This window comes from Bombina bombina, chromosome 4, assembly GCF_027579735.1.
Source record: "Bombina bombina isolate aBomBom1 chromosome 4, aBomBom1.pri, whole genome shotgun sequence".
NCBI classification, from domain to species: domain Eukaryota; kingdom Metazoa; phylum Chordata; class Amphibia; order Anura; family Bombinatoridae; genus Bombina; species Bombina bombina.
In genome coordinates, this window is record NC_069502.1 from 979,044,497 (window position 1) to 979,062,907 (window position 18,411).

Sequence of the window (18,411 nt, forward strand, 5' to 3'; positions counted from 1 at the left end):
GCAACAAGGCTCTCAAATGAGTACTTTTATTATAAGAGTATTGGGCTACATTCAACTTGCAGGGTTTTGTGTGTGTTTTTTGTCTTGTTAAAAAGGTGCCAGGTAAAGTGGCACTGTAAAATGTTACAAATAAAATACACAGGAAAACAACAAAACAGGCTGAGGAGGGGCTGTCGCAGTTTGTTCATAACATGATATGATTGTAGGGAACTGTAGGCATATACTGCAGTGAAATGAAAGCCCAACATGGCTGCAGGTTGCAGCATTTGGCTATTTTCGGAGCTGGATTTGTTGTTTGCGTCAAAGTGCAAAACAAAGTTCTGTGAAAATCCAGATCTTTGTGTGTTGCACTTTCCCACGAATGATCACAGGTGAATGCAGCTGCCCACAGTCATATCCAGTATTCATTTCATAAATGAATAAATGCACATGCCCACTAAACAGAATATGGATTAATTACTGTATAGACACTATCATCTGCTAGATATTCTAATACACCGGTGCATCAGTGCTTTCCTTTTCACAACCTAGACATTTTCTGATTTTGTAGTTTTACTACATAAAGGAAACCTCAAACAGAAATGAACCAGATCCTACACAATTCACTGATTTAGGCATGTCTTAATCCCATCTCTGAGCTTCAAATAATTTTGGTGCATGGACACATTTCCTGACATCTTTAGGGAAAAGATAGAAATAAAAAAAATATCTTGATTTTCTATGTTCTCTCATTCCACCTACAAGAGATCGGGCCATTCACTTAGCTACAATAAAATAGACTATTAAAAAAAAAAAAAAAAAAAATGAATAATCACAGTACTTACCACTCTAATAAATTCAAAAAGCTCAATTATTGCAGAATTTAACAGGTTATATCTGGTGCCGTTGTCCAGAAGGGCATTAATAACTGGCTCAAAAAGGTTTCCTTTTATGATATAACGGTTATAAAATTCATCTTTCAAACCTATTATTCGCCTCATGAAACGTAAAGCACCTAGTTAATGAAAAGGGTAAAGTTAAATCTATTCATTTTATCAGTATCAAAAATACATTCAGTCTTGATGTAAGATTTGTAAGAGAAAGATAAAAAATAAAAAAATATATCAATACAAACTGTAATTACAATTATACAACAGATACTACCGTAAATGCTGGAATTGTCAGACAAAACTATACCTTACATGATTAATTGCATTAAAAGAGAATTAAACGGACACTGTATACAAACATAACTGACGGAACAGCAAATATATGATTTTTTTTAAATGTTTACAGAAATTCCTACACACATTTATATATAAATATGCAAAAAGGTTAGAGCATGTGCGATTTAACAGCAAGCTTGTCACTTTACCTCTTCCTAGTATAACACAGGCAAAGAGAATGACTGGGGTGGAGGGGAAGGGAGGAGCTATATATACACACAACTCTGCTGTGGTGCTCTTTGCCACTTCCTGTTAGAAGGATAATATCCCACAAGTAAGGATGAAATCCGTGGACTCGTATCTTGAAGAAGAATATATATATATATATATATATATATATATATATATATATATATATATATATATATATATATATATATATATATATATATATATATATATATATATATATATATATATATATATATATATATATATATATATATATATATATATATATATATATAAAAATTAGAGTCAATGGGAAAGGCACTCCATATACAAATGTAGCAACTTCCAGGGTGCACTTCAAAAAAATCATCAAATATGCATATGGAAAAAAAGGCACTCACTGGTTCAGAATAAAATATAACATTTAATAGTTTAAGTTAAGAATGCATGACGTTTCGGAGGCATTCCACCTCCTTTCTCAAATGCATGATACAAACAGTTTGAATGTATAAAAAGCAGTTTTCTGTGATGTAAAAAAATGACAAAGATAAATCATTTCAGAACTTTTCCACCTTTAATGTGACCTATAAACTGTACAACTCAATTGAAAAAAAAATGAAATCTTTTAGGTAGAGGGAAGAAAAAAATATAAAAATAAAATATGGTTGCATAAGTGTGCACACTTTGACGCACCTTTTGATTTTATTACAGCACTCAGTCTTTTTGGGTATGAGTCTATCAGCATGGCACATTTTGACTTGGCAAGATTTGCCCACTCTTTGCAAACACACTCCAAATCTGTCAGATTGCGAGGGTATCTCCTGTGCACAGCCCTCTTCAGATCACCCCACAGATTTTCAATCGGATTCAGGTCTGGGCCATTCCAAAAAACTTTAATCTTCTTCTGGTGAAGCCATTCCTTTATTAATTTGGATGTATGCTTTGGGTCGTTGTCATGCTGAAAGATGAAGTTCCTCTTCATGTTCAGCTTTCTAGCAGAAGCCTGAAGGTTTTGTGCCAATATTGACTGGTATTTGGAACTGTTCATAATTTCCTCTAGTTTAACTAATGCCCCAGTACCAGCTGAAGAAAAACAACCCCAAAGCATGATGCTGCCACCACCATGCTTCACTGTGGGTATGACGTTCTTTTGGTGATGTTCAACCAAACATATCTTTTGGAATTATGGCCAAAAAGTTCAACCTTAGTTTCATCAGACCATAACACCTTTTCCCACATGCTTTTGGGAGACTTCAGGTGTGTTTTTGCTAAATGTAGCCTGGCTTGAATGTTTTTCTTCGTAAGGAAAGGCTTTCATCTTGCCACTCTACCCCATAGCCAAGACATATGAAGAATACGGGAGATTGTTGTCACATGTACCACACAGCCAGTACTTGCCAGATATTCCTGCAGCTCCTTTAATGTTGCTGTAGGCCTCTTGGTAGCCTCCCAGACCAGTTTTATTCTCGTCTTCATCAATTTTCGAGGGGGGATGTCCAGTTCTTGGTAATGTCACTGTTGTGCCATATGTTCTCCACTTGATGACTGTTTTCACTGTGTTCCATGGTATATCCAATGCCTTGGAAATTCTTTTGTACCCTTCACCTGACTGATACCTTTTAACAATGAGATACCTCTGATGCTTTGGAAGCTCTCTTGAGACCATGGCTTTTGTTGTGGGATGAGACTAAGAAAATTTCAGGAAAGACCAACTAGAGCAGCTGAACTTTATTTGGGGTTAATCAGAGGTACTTTAAATGATGGCAGGTGTATTCTGACTCCTATTTAAACTTGATTTTGAATGCGATTGCTTAATTCTGAACACAGCTACATCTCCAGTTATAAGTGCACACTTATGCAACCATATTATTTTAGTTTGGGTTTTTTTTTTTTTCTTCCCTCCACCTAAAAGATTTCAGTTTGTTTTTCAATTGAGTTGTACAGTTTATAGGTCACATCAAAGGTGGAAAATGTTCTGAAATGATTTATCTTTGTCTCATTTTTTTACATCACAGAAACCTGACATTTTAACAGGGGTGTGTAGACTTTTTATATCCACTGTGTATGTGTGTATACATATATAATTTTATTATTATGGTGGTTTGCCCTGGTTTAAAGCATTTGAGGGGTACCTATCTGCCAGTTTGTACGTATGCTGCAGTACGACGTGTGTACGAAAGTATTATACTTTTTTTTTTTTTTAAAGAGAAAAAGTAGCTTGTAAGGTTAAGTTTAGCTGTAGTGTAGAGATTAACCTCCCATTTGACAACTCATACCCAAACAGTTCTCCAACCTCCCTCATTCCCCTGTGGTCACCATCATCTTAGGTACTGGCAGCCTGCCAATATGACGTGTTAGGGCAATTTTTTAAGTTTTTATTTTCTGCAGTGTAGGATCTCTACTTACCCTCCAACCTCATTGATCCCCTCCCCCACCCATAACTAGTGTGCGCCATCTTAGGCAAGTACCAAGCTTTTATATATTTTTAACTTTATTAAAAAAACATAATTTATGTAAGAACTTACCTTATAAATTAATTTCTTTCATATTAGCAAGAGTCCATGAGCTAGTGACGTATGGGATATACATTCCTACCAGGAGGGGCAAAGTTTCCCAAACCTCAAAATGCCTATAAATACACCCCTCACCACACCCACAATTCAGTTTAACGAATAGCCAAGAAGTGGGGTGATAAAGAAAGGAGCGAAAGCATCAAAAATAAGGAATTGGAATAATTGTGCTTTATACAAAAAAATCATAACCACCACAAAAAGGGTGGGCCTCATGGACTATGCTAATATGAAAGAAATGAATTTATCAGGTAAGTTCTTACATAAATTATGTTTTCTTTCATGTAATTAGCAAGAGTCCATGAGCTAGTGACTTATGGGATAGCAGATACCCAAGATGTGGAACTTCCACGCAAGAGTCACTAGAGACACAACACTCCAAATAGCAAATTCTTTATTTAGGACATAGTAAAACAGCGACGTTTCGGGATTAATTTCCCTTAATCATGCATGGGTTAATACACAGTGTTATGCAAACTTTTATACCCTTTGTATTGGCGCCAAATGGCAACTTTTCATCACTTAATGCCTCTCTGACACCATCTAGTGGTGACAACATGCATGACTATACAACATTAAAATAATTAGATTAAAAACAAAAAATGTTACAAAATTGTTACACTATTGGTACAGAATAATGCTACTTGAGGTAGCCCTCAGTTTACGCCGGGGTTAGGTTCCAGAAGGAATGGTTGTAAATCGAAAGCGTTGTAAATTGAAACCCAGTTTATAATGTAAGTCAATGGGAAGTGAGGGAGATAGGTTCCAGGCCCCTCTCAAAATTGTCATAAGTAACACCTAATTCATTATTTTTAAAGCTTTGAAATAAAGACTTTAAATGCTAAACAGCATTATAAACCTAATAAAATAATCACACAACACAGAATATATAATAAAACTAAGTTAAATGAACAAAAACATTTGCTAAACAGCATTATAAACCTAATAAAATAATCACACAACACAGACTTCACTTGCATTTTTCTGCAAACAGTTCTTTCTATGCATTCCAATCTGGACTGATTTATAGACAGGAAGATCTTGTTCCTTTGAAATCTGCTCGATAGCTCAGGTCTGGTTAAACTGATTAATTTCAGCTTCTTAGCTTTGCTGCAACACAAGCTGACAACTCCATCTACTGGCTATTTTAATAAATGCACTGCTTCTCAATGCTTATCAATAGCAGTCACATCACTGGAAAAAAAGGTTGTTATTCTGAAACTGTGTAAATTGAACCGTTGTAAAACGAGGGCCACCTGTATAAAACATATTATATGTGTACATACTATGTATCTTATTCAGAATTAAACGCTTATTGTGGGGTTTCCTAAGTATATCTCAATACTTTTTTACAGGTATACAGACATATCCAACTCTTTATTTAAACCTTTGGGGATCATGGTTTCCAATTTATGTATCCACCAGGATTCTCTTTGTTTGAGTACTTTCTCCCTATCCTGTCCGTTTCTCTGAATTTTTACATGGTCTATAATTTGCCACCTCATCTGGCTGATGTTATGCCATTTTGTAATAAAGTGGCTTGACACAGGGGCTTCAGTGTTACCGCAACGTATATTTGAGCGATGCTGGATCATTCCATCTTTTACCTTACGAGTGGTCTCGCCAATATAGAACAAAGAACATGGGCATTTAATGAGATATACCACGTAGGTGGTATCACAAGTATAATAGCCATTGAATTCATATTTTGTACCTTTATATGGGTGGTGAAAAAATTTACCTTTTATTATAGAACTACAACTCATGCAATTCAGACAGGGATATGAGCCCAAATTTTTCTTGGTGATACAGGAATGTACAATATTTTTACTAGGACCCACATCAGATTTTACCAAGTGGTCCCTTAAGTTTTTTACTCTCCTATGGGCTATAAGTGGAGGGTTCTTAAATATGGATACCTTCTCATTACAGTCCCTCAGCACGTGCCAATGCTTACGTATGCTTTTTGAAACCTCTTTACTGAGTGGACTGTATTGAGAAATGAAAACCATTCTATTATCCTTATCTTTAGGGTTACTCATTACTTGTTTTCTTTGAGAGATATCTATTTTCTTTTCTTCAATTAATTCTTTTGGATAGCCTCTATTCAAAAACGTATTGGACATCTCCTCAATCCTCAGATTGCATTTCTGCTCATTGCTCACAATTCTCTTTACTCTGAGCAATTGACTCTTTGGGAGAGATTCCACCAACGGCCTGGGATGAAAGCTGTCGAACCTTAAACGTCGCTGTTTTACTATGTCCTAAATAAAGAAATTGCTATTTGGAGTGCTGTGGACATTACCTGTTTGTGACTACTGTGAGGTGAATAGGCAGTTCATCGGTCTACACAAGTGTTTTCCAGAGTCACTAGAGAGGGAGGGATAAAAAAGACAGCCAATTCCGCTGAAAAATTAATCCACTACCCAAATCAAAAGTTTCAATTTTTATAATGAAAAAAACTGAAGTATAAGCAGAAGAATCAAACTGAAACAGCTGCCTGAAGTACTATTCTACCAAAAACTGCTTCTTGAAGAAGAGAAAACATCAAAATGGTAGAATTTAGTAAAAGTATGCAAAGAAGACCAAGTCGTTGCTTTGCAAATCTGATCAACAGAAGCTTCATTCTTAAAAGTCCAGGAAGAAGAAACTGACCTAGTAGAATGAGCCGTAATCCTCTGAGGCGGGGATTAACCCGACTCCAAATAAGCAAGATGAATCAAAAAGCTTTAACCAAGATGCCAAAGAAATGGCAGAAGCCTTCTGACCTTTCCTAAAACCAGAAAAGATAACAAATAGACTAGAAGTCTTTCTGAAATCTGAATAGCTTCAACATAATTTCAAAACTCTTACCACATCCAAAGAATGTAAGAATCTCTCCAAAGAATTCTTAGTATTAGGACACAAGGAAGGGACAAAAATTCCTCTACTAATGTTAAAATTCACAACTTTATGTAAAAATTGAAAAGAAGAAGACAGCAAAACCACCTTATCCTGATGAAAAATCAGAAAAAGGAGACTTCACAAGAAAGAGCAGATAATTAAAAAACTGTTCTAGCTGAAGAGATGTCTAAAAGGAACAATACTTTCCATGAAAGTAATTTAAATGTCCAAAGAAAGCATATGCTCAAACGGAAGAGCCTGTAAAGCCCTCAGAACCAAATTAAGACTCCAAGGAGGAGAAATTGGCTTAAATGACAGACTTGATACGAACCAAAGCCTGAACAAAACAATGAATAACAAAGATTAGCAAATTTTTCTGTGAAAACAGCACAGAAAAAGCAGAGATTTGTCCTTGCAAGGAACTTGTAGACAAAAACCCTTATCTAAACCATGCTGAAGAAACTATAAAATCCTAGGAATTCTAAAAGAATGCCAAGAGAATTTATGAAAAGAGCATCAAGAGATGTAAATGTTTCAAACTCGATAATAAATCTTACTAGACACAGATGTACGAGCCTGCAACATAGTATTAATCACTGAGTCAGAGAAACTTCTATGACTAAGTACTAAGCGTTAAATCTCCATACCATCAAATTAATAATTTAAGTTCCTGATGGAAAAAATGAATGTTAAGATATAAGGTCTGGCCTTAATGGAAGTGACCAAGATTGGCAACTGGACATCCGCACAAGAACCATATACCAAAACCTGTATGGCCATGCTGGAGCCACCAGCAACACAAAAGATTGCTCCCTGATGATTTTGAAAATCATTCTAAAAAGAAGAACCAGAGGCGAAAAAATATAGGCAGATTGAAAACTCCAAGGAAGTGTCAAATGCATACACTGCTTCCGCCAGAGGATCCCCGGACCTGAATAGGCCCCTGGGAAGTTCCTTGTTTAGATGAGATGCCATCAGATCTATTCCTGGAAGCCCACACATCTGAACAATTTGAAAAAACACATCTGGGTAAAGAGACCATTCTCCCGGATGTAAAGCTTGATTGACAGAGATAATCCGCTTCCCAATTGTCTATACCTGGGAAATGGACCGCAGAAATTAGACAGGAGCTGGATTTAGCCCAAGCAAGTATCCAAGATACTTCTTTCACAGCCTAAGGACTGAAAGTCCCACCCTGATGATTGACATATGCCACAGTTGTGACATTGTCTGTCTGAAAAACAATAAACGTCTCTTCAAAAAGAAGCCAAAACTTAAGAACTCTGAAAAATGCACGGAGTTCCAAAATATTGATTGGTAATCTCGCCTCCTGAGATTTCCAAACCCCTTGTGCTGACAGAGATCCCCAAACAGCCTCCCAACCTAAAAGACTCACATCTGTAGTGATCATGGTCTAGGTTGAATGAACCGAAGAGACCCGTAGAACTATATGATGGTGATCTAACCACCAAATCAAAGATAGTTGAACATTGGGATTCAAAGATATAAAAAGTGATATCCTAGAATCCCTGCACCATTAATTTAGTATAAAAAACTGGAAAGGTTTCTTATGAAAATGAGCAAAGGGAATCGAATCCTATGCTGCAGCCATAATACCAAAAACTTCCATGCATATAGCAACTGAAGGAAATAGAGACTGAAGTTTCTGACAAACGAAACCCAATAAAATTGTCACTTGTCTGCTAGAGACAAAGACATTGAAACAATCTATCTGGAAACCTAAAAAAAAAGGTGACCCTTGTCTGAGGAATCAAGGAGTTTTTGATAAAAAGATCCTCTAACCATGTCTTGAAGAAAAAACAAAAGTTGAATCATATGAGATTCCGCAGAACGAAAAGACTGAGCCAGTACCACGAGACCGTCCAAATAAGGAAACACTGAGAACCTTGAAAAGATTCTTAGAGCTGTCGCTAGACCAGAAGGAAAAGCAACAAATTGGTAATGCTTGTCAAAAAAAACATAATTTATGCTTACCTGATAAATTTATTTCTCTTGTAGTGTATCCAGTCCACGGATCATCCATTACTTATGGGATATTAACTCCTCCCCAACAGGAAGTGCAAGAGGATTCACCCAGCAGAGCTGCTATGTAGCTCCTCCCCTAACTGCCATTACCAGTCATTCGACCGAAAACATGCAGAGAAAGGAAAACCATAGGGTACAGTGGTGACTGTAGTTTAATGGAAAAATTACCTGCCTTAAAGTGACAGGGCGGGCCGTGGACTGGATACACTACAAGAGAAATAAATTTATCAGGTAAGCATAAATTATGTTTTCTCTTGTTAAGTGTATCCAGTCCACGGATCATCCATTACTTATGGGATACCAATACCAAAGCTAAAGTACACGGATGACGGGAGGGACAGGCAGGCTCTTTATACGGAAGGAACCACTGCCTGAAGAACCTTTCTCCCAAAAACAGCCTCCGAAGAAGCAAAAGTGTCAAATTTGTAAAATTTGGAAAAAGTATGAAGAGAAGACCAAGTTGCAGCCTTGCAAATCTGTTCAACAGAAGCCTCATTCTTAAAGGCCCAAGTGGAAGCCACAGCTCTAGTAGAATGTGCTGTCATTCTTTCAGGAGGCTGCTGTCCAGCAGTCTCATAGGCTAACCGTATTATGCTACGAAGCCAAAAGGAGAGAGGTGTAGCCGAAGCTTTTTGACCTCTCCTCTAACCAGAATAAACGACAAACAGGGAAGACGTTTGTCGAAAATCCTTAGTTGCCTGTAGATAAAATTTCAGGGCACGGACTACATCTAGATTGTGTAGCAGACGTTCCTTTTTCGAAGAAGGATTAGGACACAAAGATGTAACCACAATCTCTTGATTGATATTCCTGTTAGTGACCACCTTAGGTAGGAACCCAGGTTTAGTACGCAGAACTACCTTGTCTGAATGAAAAATCAGATAAGGAGAATCACAATGTAAGGCAGATAACTCAGACTCTTCGAGCCGAGGAAATCGCCATTAAAAACAGAACTTTCCAAGATAACTTGATATCAATGGAATGAAGGGGTTCAAACGGAACCCCCTGTAAAACATTAAGAACTAAGTTCAAACTCCATGGTGGAGCAACAGTTTTAAACACAGGCTTGATCCTAGCTAAAGCCTGACAAAAAGCTTGAACGTCCGGAACTTCTGACAGACGTTTGTGTAAAAGAATGGACAGAGCTGAAATCTGTCCCTTTAAGGAACTAGCGGATAAACCCTTTTCTAAACCTTCTTGTAGAAAAGACAATATCCTCGGAATCCTAACCTTACTCCATGAGTAACTCTTGGATTCGCACCAATATAAGTATTTGCGCCATATCTTATGGTAAATCTTTCTGGTAACAGGCTTCCTAGCCTGTATTAAGGTATCAATAACTGACTCAGAAAAACCACGTTTTGATAAAATCAAGCGTTCAATTTCCAAGCAGTCAGCTTCAGAGAAATTAGATTTTGATGTTTGAAGGGACCCTGGATCAGAAGGTCCTGTTTCAGAGGTAGCGGCCAAGGTGGACAGGATGACATGTCCACTAGATCTGCATACCAAGTCCTGCGTGGCCATGCAGGCGTTATTAGAATCACTGATGCTCTCTCCTGTTTGATTCTGGCAATCAATCGAGGAAGCATCGGGAAGGGTGGAAACACATAAGCCATCTCGAAGGTCCAAGGTGCTGTCAAAGCATCTATCAGAACCGCTCCCGGATCCCTGGATCTGGACCCGTAACGAGGAAGCTTGGCGTTCTGTCGAGACGCCATGAGATCTATCTCTGGTTTGCCCCAACGTCGAAGTATTTGGGCAAAGACCTCCGGATGAAGTTCCCACTCCCCCGGATGAAAAGTCTGACGACTTAAGAAATCCGCCTCCCAGTTCTCCACTCCCGGGATGTGGATTGCTGACAGGTGGCAAGAGTGAGACTCTGCCCAGCGAATTATCTTTGATACTTCCATCATTGCTAGGGAGCTTCTTGTCCCTCCCTGATGGTTGATGTAAGTTACAGTCGTGATGTTGTCCGACTGAAACCTGATGAACCCCCGAGTTGTTAACTGGGGCCAAGCCGGAAGGGCATTGAGAACTGCTCTCAATTCCAGAATGTTTATTGGTAGGAGACTCTCCTCCTGATTCCATTGTCCCTGAGCCTTCAGAGAATTCCAGACAGCGCCCCAACCTAGTAGGCTGGCGTCTGTTGTTACAATTGTCCAGTCCGGCCTGCTGAATGGCATCCCCCTGGACAGATGTGGCCGAGAAAGCCACCATAGAAGAGAATTTCTGGTCTCTTGATCCAGATTCAGAGTAGGGGACAAGTCTGAGTAATCCCCATTCCACTGACTTAGCATGCACAATTGCAGCGGTCTGAGATGTAGACGTGCAAAGGGTACTATGTCCATTGCTGCTACCATTAAGCCGATCACCTCCATGCATTGAGCTACTGAAGGGTGTTGAATGGAATGAAGGACACGGCATGCATTTTGAAACTTTGTTAACCTGTCTTCTGTCAGGTAAATCTTCATTTCTACAGAATCTATAAGAGTCCCCAAGAAGGGAACTCTTGTGAGTGGAAAGAGAGAACTCTTTTCGTTCACCTTCCATCCATGCGACCTTAGAAATGCCAGTACTAACTCTGTATGAGACTTGGCAGTTTGAAAGCTTGAAGCTTGTATCAGAATGTCGTCTAGGTACGGAGCTACCGCAATTCCTCGCGGTCTTAGTACCGCCAGAAGAGCACCCAGAACCTTTGTGAAGATTCTCGGAGCCGTAGCCAATCCGAATGGAAGAGCTACAAACTGGTAATGCCTGTCTAGAAAGGCAAACCTTAGATACCGGTAATGATCTTTGTGAATCGGTATGTGAAGGTAAGCATCCTTTAAATCCACTGTGGTCATGTACTGACCCTTTTGGATCATGGGTAAAATTTTCCGAATAGTTTCCATTTTGAACGATGGAACTCTTAGGAATTTGTTTAGGATCTTTAAATCGAAGATTGGCCTGAAAGTTCCCTCTTTTTTGGGAACCACAAACAGATTTGAGTAAAACCCTTGTCCTTGTTCCGACCGCAGAACCGGATGGATCACTCCCATTAATAAAAGATCTTTACGCAGCGTAGAAACGCCTCTTTCTTTATTTGGTTTGTTGACAACCTTGACAGATGAAATCTCCCTCTTGGGGGAGAGAATTTGAAGTCTAGAAGGTATCCCTGAGATATGATCTCTAACGCCCAGGGATCCTGGACATCTCTTGCCCAAGCCTGGGCGAAGAGAGAAAGTCTGCCCCCCACTAGATCCGTTCCCGGATCGGGGGCCCTCGATTCATGCTGTCTTAGGGGCAGCAGCAGGTTTCCTGGCCTGCTTGCCCTTGTTCCAGGACTGGTTAGGTCTCCAGCCTTGTCTGTAGCGAGCAACAGCTCCTTCCTGTTTTGGTGCAGAGGAAGTTGATGCTGCTCCTGCTTTGAAATTACGAAAGGAACGAAAATTAGACTGTCTAGCCTTAGGTTTGGCTCTGTCTTGAGGCAGGGCATGGCCTTTACCTCCTGTAATGTCAGCGATAATTTCTTTCAACCCGGGCCCGAATAAGGTCTGCCCTTTGAAAGGTATATTAAGCAATTTAGATTTAGAAGTAACGTCAGCTGACCAGGATTTTAGCCACAGTGCTCTGCGTGCCTGAATGGCGAATCCGGAATTCTTAGCCGTAAGTTTAGTTAAATGTACTACGGCATCTGAAATAAATGAGTTAGCTAACTTAAGGGCTTTAAGCTTGTGTGTAATCTCATCTAATGGAGCTGATTCAAGTGTCTCTTCCAGAGACTCAAACCAAAATGCTGCTGCAGCTGTGACAGGCGCAATGCATGCAAGAGGTTGCAATATAAAACCTTGTTGAACAAACATTTTCTTAAGGTAACCCTCTAACTTTTTATCCATTGGATCTGAAAAGGCACAGCTATCCTCCACCGGGATAGTGGTACGCTTAGCTAAAGTAGAAACTGCTCCCTCCACCTTAGGGACCGTTTGCCATAAGTCCCGTGTGGTGGCGTCTATTGGAAACATCTTTCTAAATATCGGAGGGGGTGAGAACGGCACACCGGGTCTATCCCACTCCTTAGTAACAATTTCAGTAAGTCTCTTAGGTATAGGAAAAACGTCAGTACTCGCCGGTACCGCAAAATATTTATCCAACCTACACATTTTCTCTGGTATTGCAACTGTGTTACAATCATTCAGAGCCGCTAACACCTCCCCTAGTAATACACGGAGGTTTTCCAGCTTAAATTTAAAATTTTAAATATCTGAATCCAGTTTGTTTGGATCAGAACCGTCACCCGCAGAATGAAGCTCTCCGTCCTCATGTTCTGCAAATTGTGACGCAGTGTCTGGCATGGCCCTAATATTATCAGCGCACTCTGTTCTCACCCCAGTGATCACGCTTACCTCTTAGTCCTGGTAATTTAGCCAAAACTTCAGTCATAACAGTAGCCATATCCTGTAATGTGATTTGTAATGGCCGCCCAGATGTACTCGGCGCTACAATATCACGCACCTCCCGAGCGGGAGATGCAGGTACTGACACGTGAGGCGAGTTAGTCGGCATAACTCTCCCCTCGTTGTTTGGTGAAATATGTTCAATTTGTACAGATTGACTTTTATTTAAAGTAGCATCAATACAGTTAGTACATAAATTTCTATTGGGCTCCACTTTGGCTTTAGCACAGATATCTTCCTCTGAATCAGACATGTTTAACACACTAGCAAATAAACTAGCAACTTGGAAATACTTTTCAAGTAATTTACTATAATATGAAAACGTACTGTGCCTATAAGAAGCACAGAAAAAGTTATGACAGTTGAAAATTAATAAACTGAAAAGTTATAGCATCAAATCTTTGTAAAAAACACAATTTTAGCAAAGGATTGCTCCCATTAGCAAAGGATAACTAACCCTGATAGCAGGAAAAAAAAAAAAAAAAATACAGAAATAAACTTTTTTTTATCACAGTCAACTACAATCTCACAGCTCTGCTGTGAGTGATTACCTCCCTCAAAACAAGTTTTGAAGACCCCTGAGTTCTGTAGAGATGAACCGGATCATGCAGGGAAGACAATAAACTTCTGACTGAATTTTTTGATGCGTAGCAAAAGCACCAAAAAAGGTCCCTCCCCCTCACACATAACAGTGAGAGAGATCAGTAAACTGTCATAAATTAAATAAAACGACTGCCAAGTGGAAAAAAATAGTGCCCAAAACATTTTTTCACCCAGTACCTCAGAAAATTAAACGATTTTACATGCCAGCAAAAAACGTTTAACATTAATAAATTGAGTGTTATTAAAAAGCCTGTTGCTAGTCCCTGCAAATTAGGCTAAAGTTTTATGCATACAGTATAATTCCAGTGAAGTGCCATTCCCCAGAATACTGAAGTGTAAAATATACATACATGACAGCCTGATACCAGTTGCTGCTACTGCATTTAAGGCTGAGTTTACATTATATCGGTATGGCAGAATTTTCTCATCAATTCCATTGTCAGAAAATAATAAGCTGCTACATACCTCTTTGCAGATTAATCTGCCTGCTGTCCCCTGATCTGAAGTTTACCTCTCCTCAGATGGCCGAGAAACAGCAATATGATCTTAACTACTCCGGCTAAAATCATAGAAAAACTCAGGTAGATTCTTCTTCAAATTCTACCAGAGAAGGAATAACACACTCCGGTGCTATTATAAAATAACAAACTTTTGATTGAAGGTATGAAACTAAGTATAATCACCACAGTCCTCTCACACATCCTATCTATTCGTTGGGTGCAAGAGAATGACTGGTAATGGCAGTTAGGGGAGGAGCTATATAGCAGCTCTGCTGGGTGAATCCTCTTGCACTTCCTGTTGGGGAGGAGTTAATATCCCATAAGTAATGGATGATCCGTGGACTGGATACACTTAACAAGAGAAAAGAGAATCTCAGAAAATGAAAATAATCTGAATGAAAACAGAAAATGAAGATATGCATCTATTGTAAACAAATAATGCCATCACTGACCAAAAAGGCAGAATAGACCATATAAACGCCATTCTAAAAGATGGTACTCTTATATGACAATTCAAAAAGATTTTCTATCTTTGGGATAATGAATAGTTTTGAATAAAACCCCCAAACCCTGTTCCTAAAAAGGAACTGGTATAAATACCCCAGAAAACTCCAGGTCTGAGCAGCGCCTTGAGCCCGAACGGGTGACCAGCTGCGCTTCACAAGTACCCAATACATACAGGACTGAAACACACTTCAGGAAAGTGTGAGCCTTTACTGGAATAGCTGGAATATGTTAGAGAAAAAATACTTCTCACAGACGGTTTTACTCTGAATCCAATTCTGTATCCAAATCTAAGAAGTTTGGACCGAATTGAACCAAACAAATTTAAAAAAAAAAAAAAAAAAAGTCTTAACCTGCCCCTTACCAGCTAAGCTGGAATAAGAACTGTACCTATTTGCAAATTTGGGGAGCTGACTTTGATTTTTTAAATGGCTTAAATTGAATGAAGAAAACTTCCAATTATAAACATGATACTTGGGGAAGAATTTAGAATTCCGTTTTTTAGTAAGAACAAAAACTAATAAAAGCTTAAAATTTAGCCTTAGAACTCAATCTTGAAGAATTTAATCCAATTGTGAACCAAATAATTGATTACCTTGGAAAAAAAGAAATATGGAATTTAGAAATCAAATTAGCATTCCAAGATTGAATCACAAAGTTCTTCTAGCTAAAAATAGCTAAAGACATAGATTAAACCTCATTTGCCAAAATATCAAAAAAATGATGACAAATGAAATTATTAGCATGTTGATCAACTTAACAATGCTAAACAAAACATAATCCGATACTTGTTGCACTAAAGTATCCAACTAGAAAGTTGAAGCAGTTGCAACATAAGCCAAATAAATTACAGGTCTAAGAAAAGTACCTGAAAATAAATAATTTTCCTTAAATAAAATACAAGTTTCCCAAGGAAAAAAATAAATACTATTTGCTATAGGAATAGTAGTATGTTTAGCAAGAGTAGAGATAGCCCCATTAACTTGGGGGATCTTCCTCAAAACTTAAAACTGCCGGCAAAGGATACAATTTAAAAACCTTAAAGAAGGAATAAAAGATTCCCGGCCTATTCCATTCCCTAGTATCAGGAACTGGAAAAAAAACCTCTGAAGAAACCACAGAAGGTTAATAAGCAGAATTTAAATGTTAGCTAGTCTTAAAATCAAAAGAACTAGTTACTTCAATATCCAAAATAATCAACACCTTTTCAACAAAGAACGAATGTACTCTATTTAAAAATAAAAAAGTAGATTTGTTAGTGTCAATATCTGATGAAGAATATTCTGAATGAGAAAACACACCATCAGAGAAGGATAATTCAGTATGTTGTTGGTCATTTAAAACTTCATCCACTAAATGGGAAGTTTAAAAAAAGACCTAAAATTTTTATTAGAAGGCGGGATAGCAGACAAAGCCTTTATAATAGAATCAGAAAAATATTCTTATAAATTCCTAAGTATATCTTGTACATAAGATGTAAAAAGAATAGCAATAGATAATGCATAAATACTAATGGACTCTGCATGTAAAAGTTTATCATAAAAACTTATTACAGACCATAGCTAAAGATAAACATTCATAATATTAAAATAAATGAACTTAGCTTTGGTAGGACTGATATTAGTCATCAGGAATCCCTCAGTATTTTCTGATACAGGAACAGTTTTTGAAATATCTTGCAATATGTAATAGAAAAAAACATATAAAGCAAAATTATCAAATTCCTTAAATGACAGTTTCAGGAATCGGAAAAAATGCAAAACAAGCCTCTAGCAACCAGAAGCAACAAAAAAGTGAGACTGAAATAATGTGAAAAAAACTGGAGCCAAGTAGGACTCCCACATTTTTTGGCGCCAAGTATGACGCACATATTTTTTGGCGCCAAAAAAGACGCCCACATTTTTTGGTGCAAAAAACGTCTAACACACATGCGTCAAAAAATGACGCAACCACGTGAAAACTTCCGGCGTCAACTACGGCGCCGGAAATGACAATTTTGCACCAAAAAAGGTCGCGCCAAAAAGGACGCAATAAATTGAAGCATTTTCTGCCCCGCGAGCCTAACAGCCCGCAAGGAAAAAGTCAATTTGACATTTTTAAAGGTAAGAAAAATATTTATCCATATGCATTTTCCCAAAAAATGAAACTGACAGTCTGAAAGAAGAAATACTGATTATCCTGAATCAAGGCAAATATAAGTTTAAAACATATTTAGAACTTTACATATAAAGTGCCCAACCATAGCTTTGAATGTCATAAATAGAAATAAGATTTACTTACCCCAAGACACTCATCTACATATAGTAGATAGCCAAACCAGTACTGAAACTGTAATCAGTAGAGGTAATGGTATATAAGAGTATATAGTCGATCTGAAAAGGGAGGTAGGAGAAGAAATCTCTACGACCGATAACAGAGAACCTATGAAATAGATCCCCTAGAGGAAGACCATGGTATTCAAATAGGCAATACTCTCTTCACATCCCTCTGACATTCACTGCACTCTGAAAGGAAAACCGGACTTCAGCCTGCAGCGAAGCACATAACGTAGAAATCTAGCACAAACTTACTTCACCACCTCCATGGGAGGCAAAGTTTGTAAAACTGATTTGTGGGTGTGGTGAGGGGTGTATTTATAGGCATTTTGAGGTTTGGGAAACTTTGCCCCTCCTGGTAGGAATGTATATCCCATATGTCACTAGCTCATGGACTCTTGCTAATTACATGAAAGAAATAACAATTCTGTAGTGTAGCGGGCCTGCTCCCCCTCAAAGCTATCATTTAGTAGGGCCCTTTCTCCCCTCTACTAACTTATTGTAGAGAAGCAGATCCCTCCCACTGCAACCTGATGCAGAGGGGAACACAGTACCTCTCTGCATGGATCTTCTGCACTGTCCCACTTGTGGGAGCATGCATAGAAAGCACAATTGCGCAGCTGTCAATGAGACTGACGCAGAAAGAGCCTGGGACATCAGTGCTGGTCGTTAAGGGCTTAACGACCAAAGTAATGGGGTTCATTACGAGTAGTAAAATCTTTTGCAATATAAAGGATAGATTTCAAATTTTTACTGTAATTTAAATCTGAAAATGTGTTTTTTCCAAATTCTTCAAAGGATTGAAAATGTACACTGCACACTCCACAAGCCAAACCCACATATCTGTTCCTAATAGTCTTCAGAAAGGGTTATCAGAAAAAGGGCAAAATATAGGCTTTGCTACAAAATGGCACTAACAAGCCTTGACTGCAAGTCCAGATTTAGCTCCTCCACATAAGAGTGGTGGAGGAAATTGCCCAGTTAAAAAAAAAAAAAAGGAAATTTATGCTTACCTGACAAATTTATTTCTTCTACGATTCGATGAGTCCACGGATTCATCCTTACTTGTGGGATATTATCCTCCTGCTAACAGGAAGTGGCAAAGAGCACCACGGCAGAGCTGTATATATAGCTCCTCCCTTCCCCTCCAGTCATTCGACCGAAGGTTACAGGAAGAGAAA

General features: G+C 38.3%; 1 protein-coding gene across 2 annotated transcripts in view; it reads right to left on the reverse strand.

Annotated features, from left to right (window-relative positions):
• Nucleotides 1-18,411, reverse strand: part of PPP4R3B (protein phosphatase 4 regulatory subunit 3B) — a 100,774-nt gene that overhangs the window by 18,728 nt on the left and 63,635 nt on the right. For both annotated transcript variants that reach the window (XM_053712021.1, XM_053712020.1), the window contains exon 12: nt 825-994. In XM_053712021.1, the coding sequence (XP_053567996.1) occupies nt 825-994 (170 nt within the window). The remainder of the gene's footprint in view (nt 1-824; nt 995-18,411) is intronic.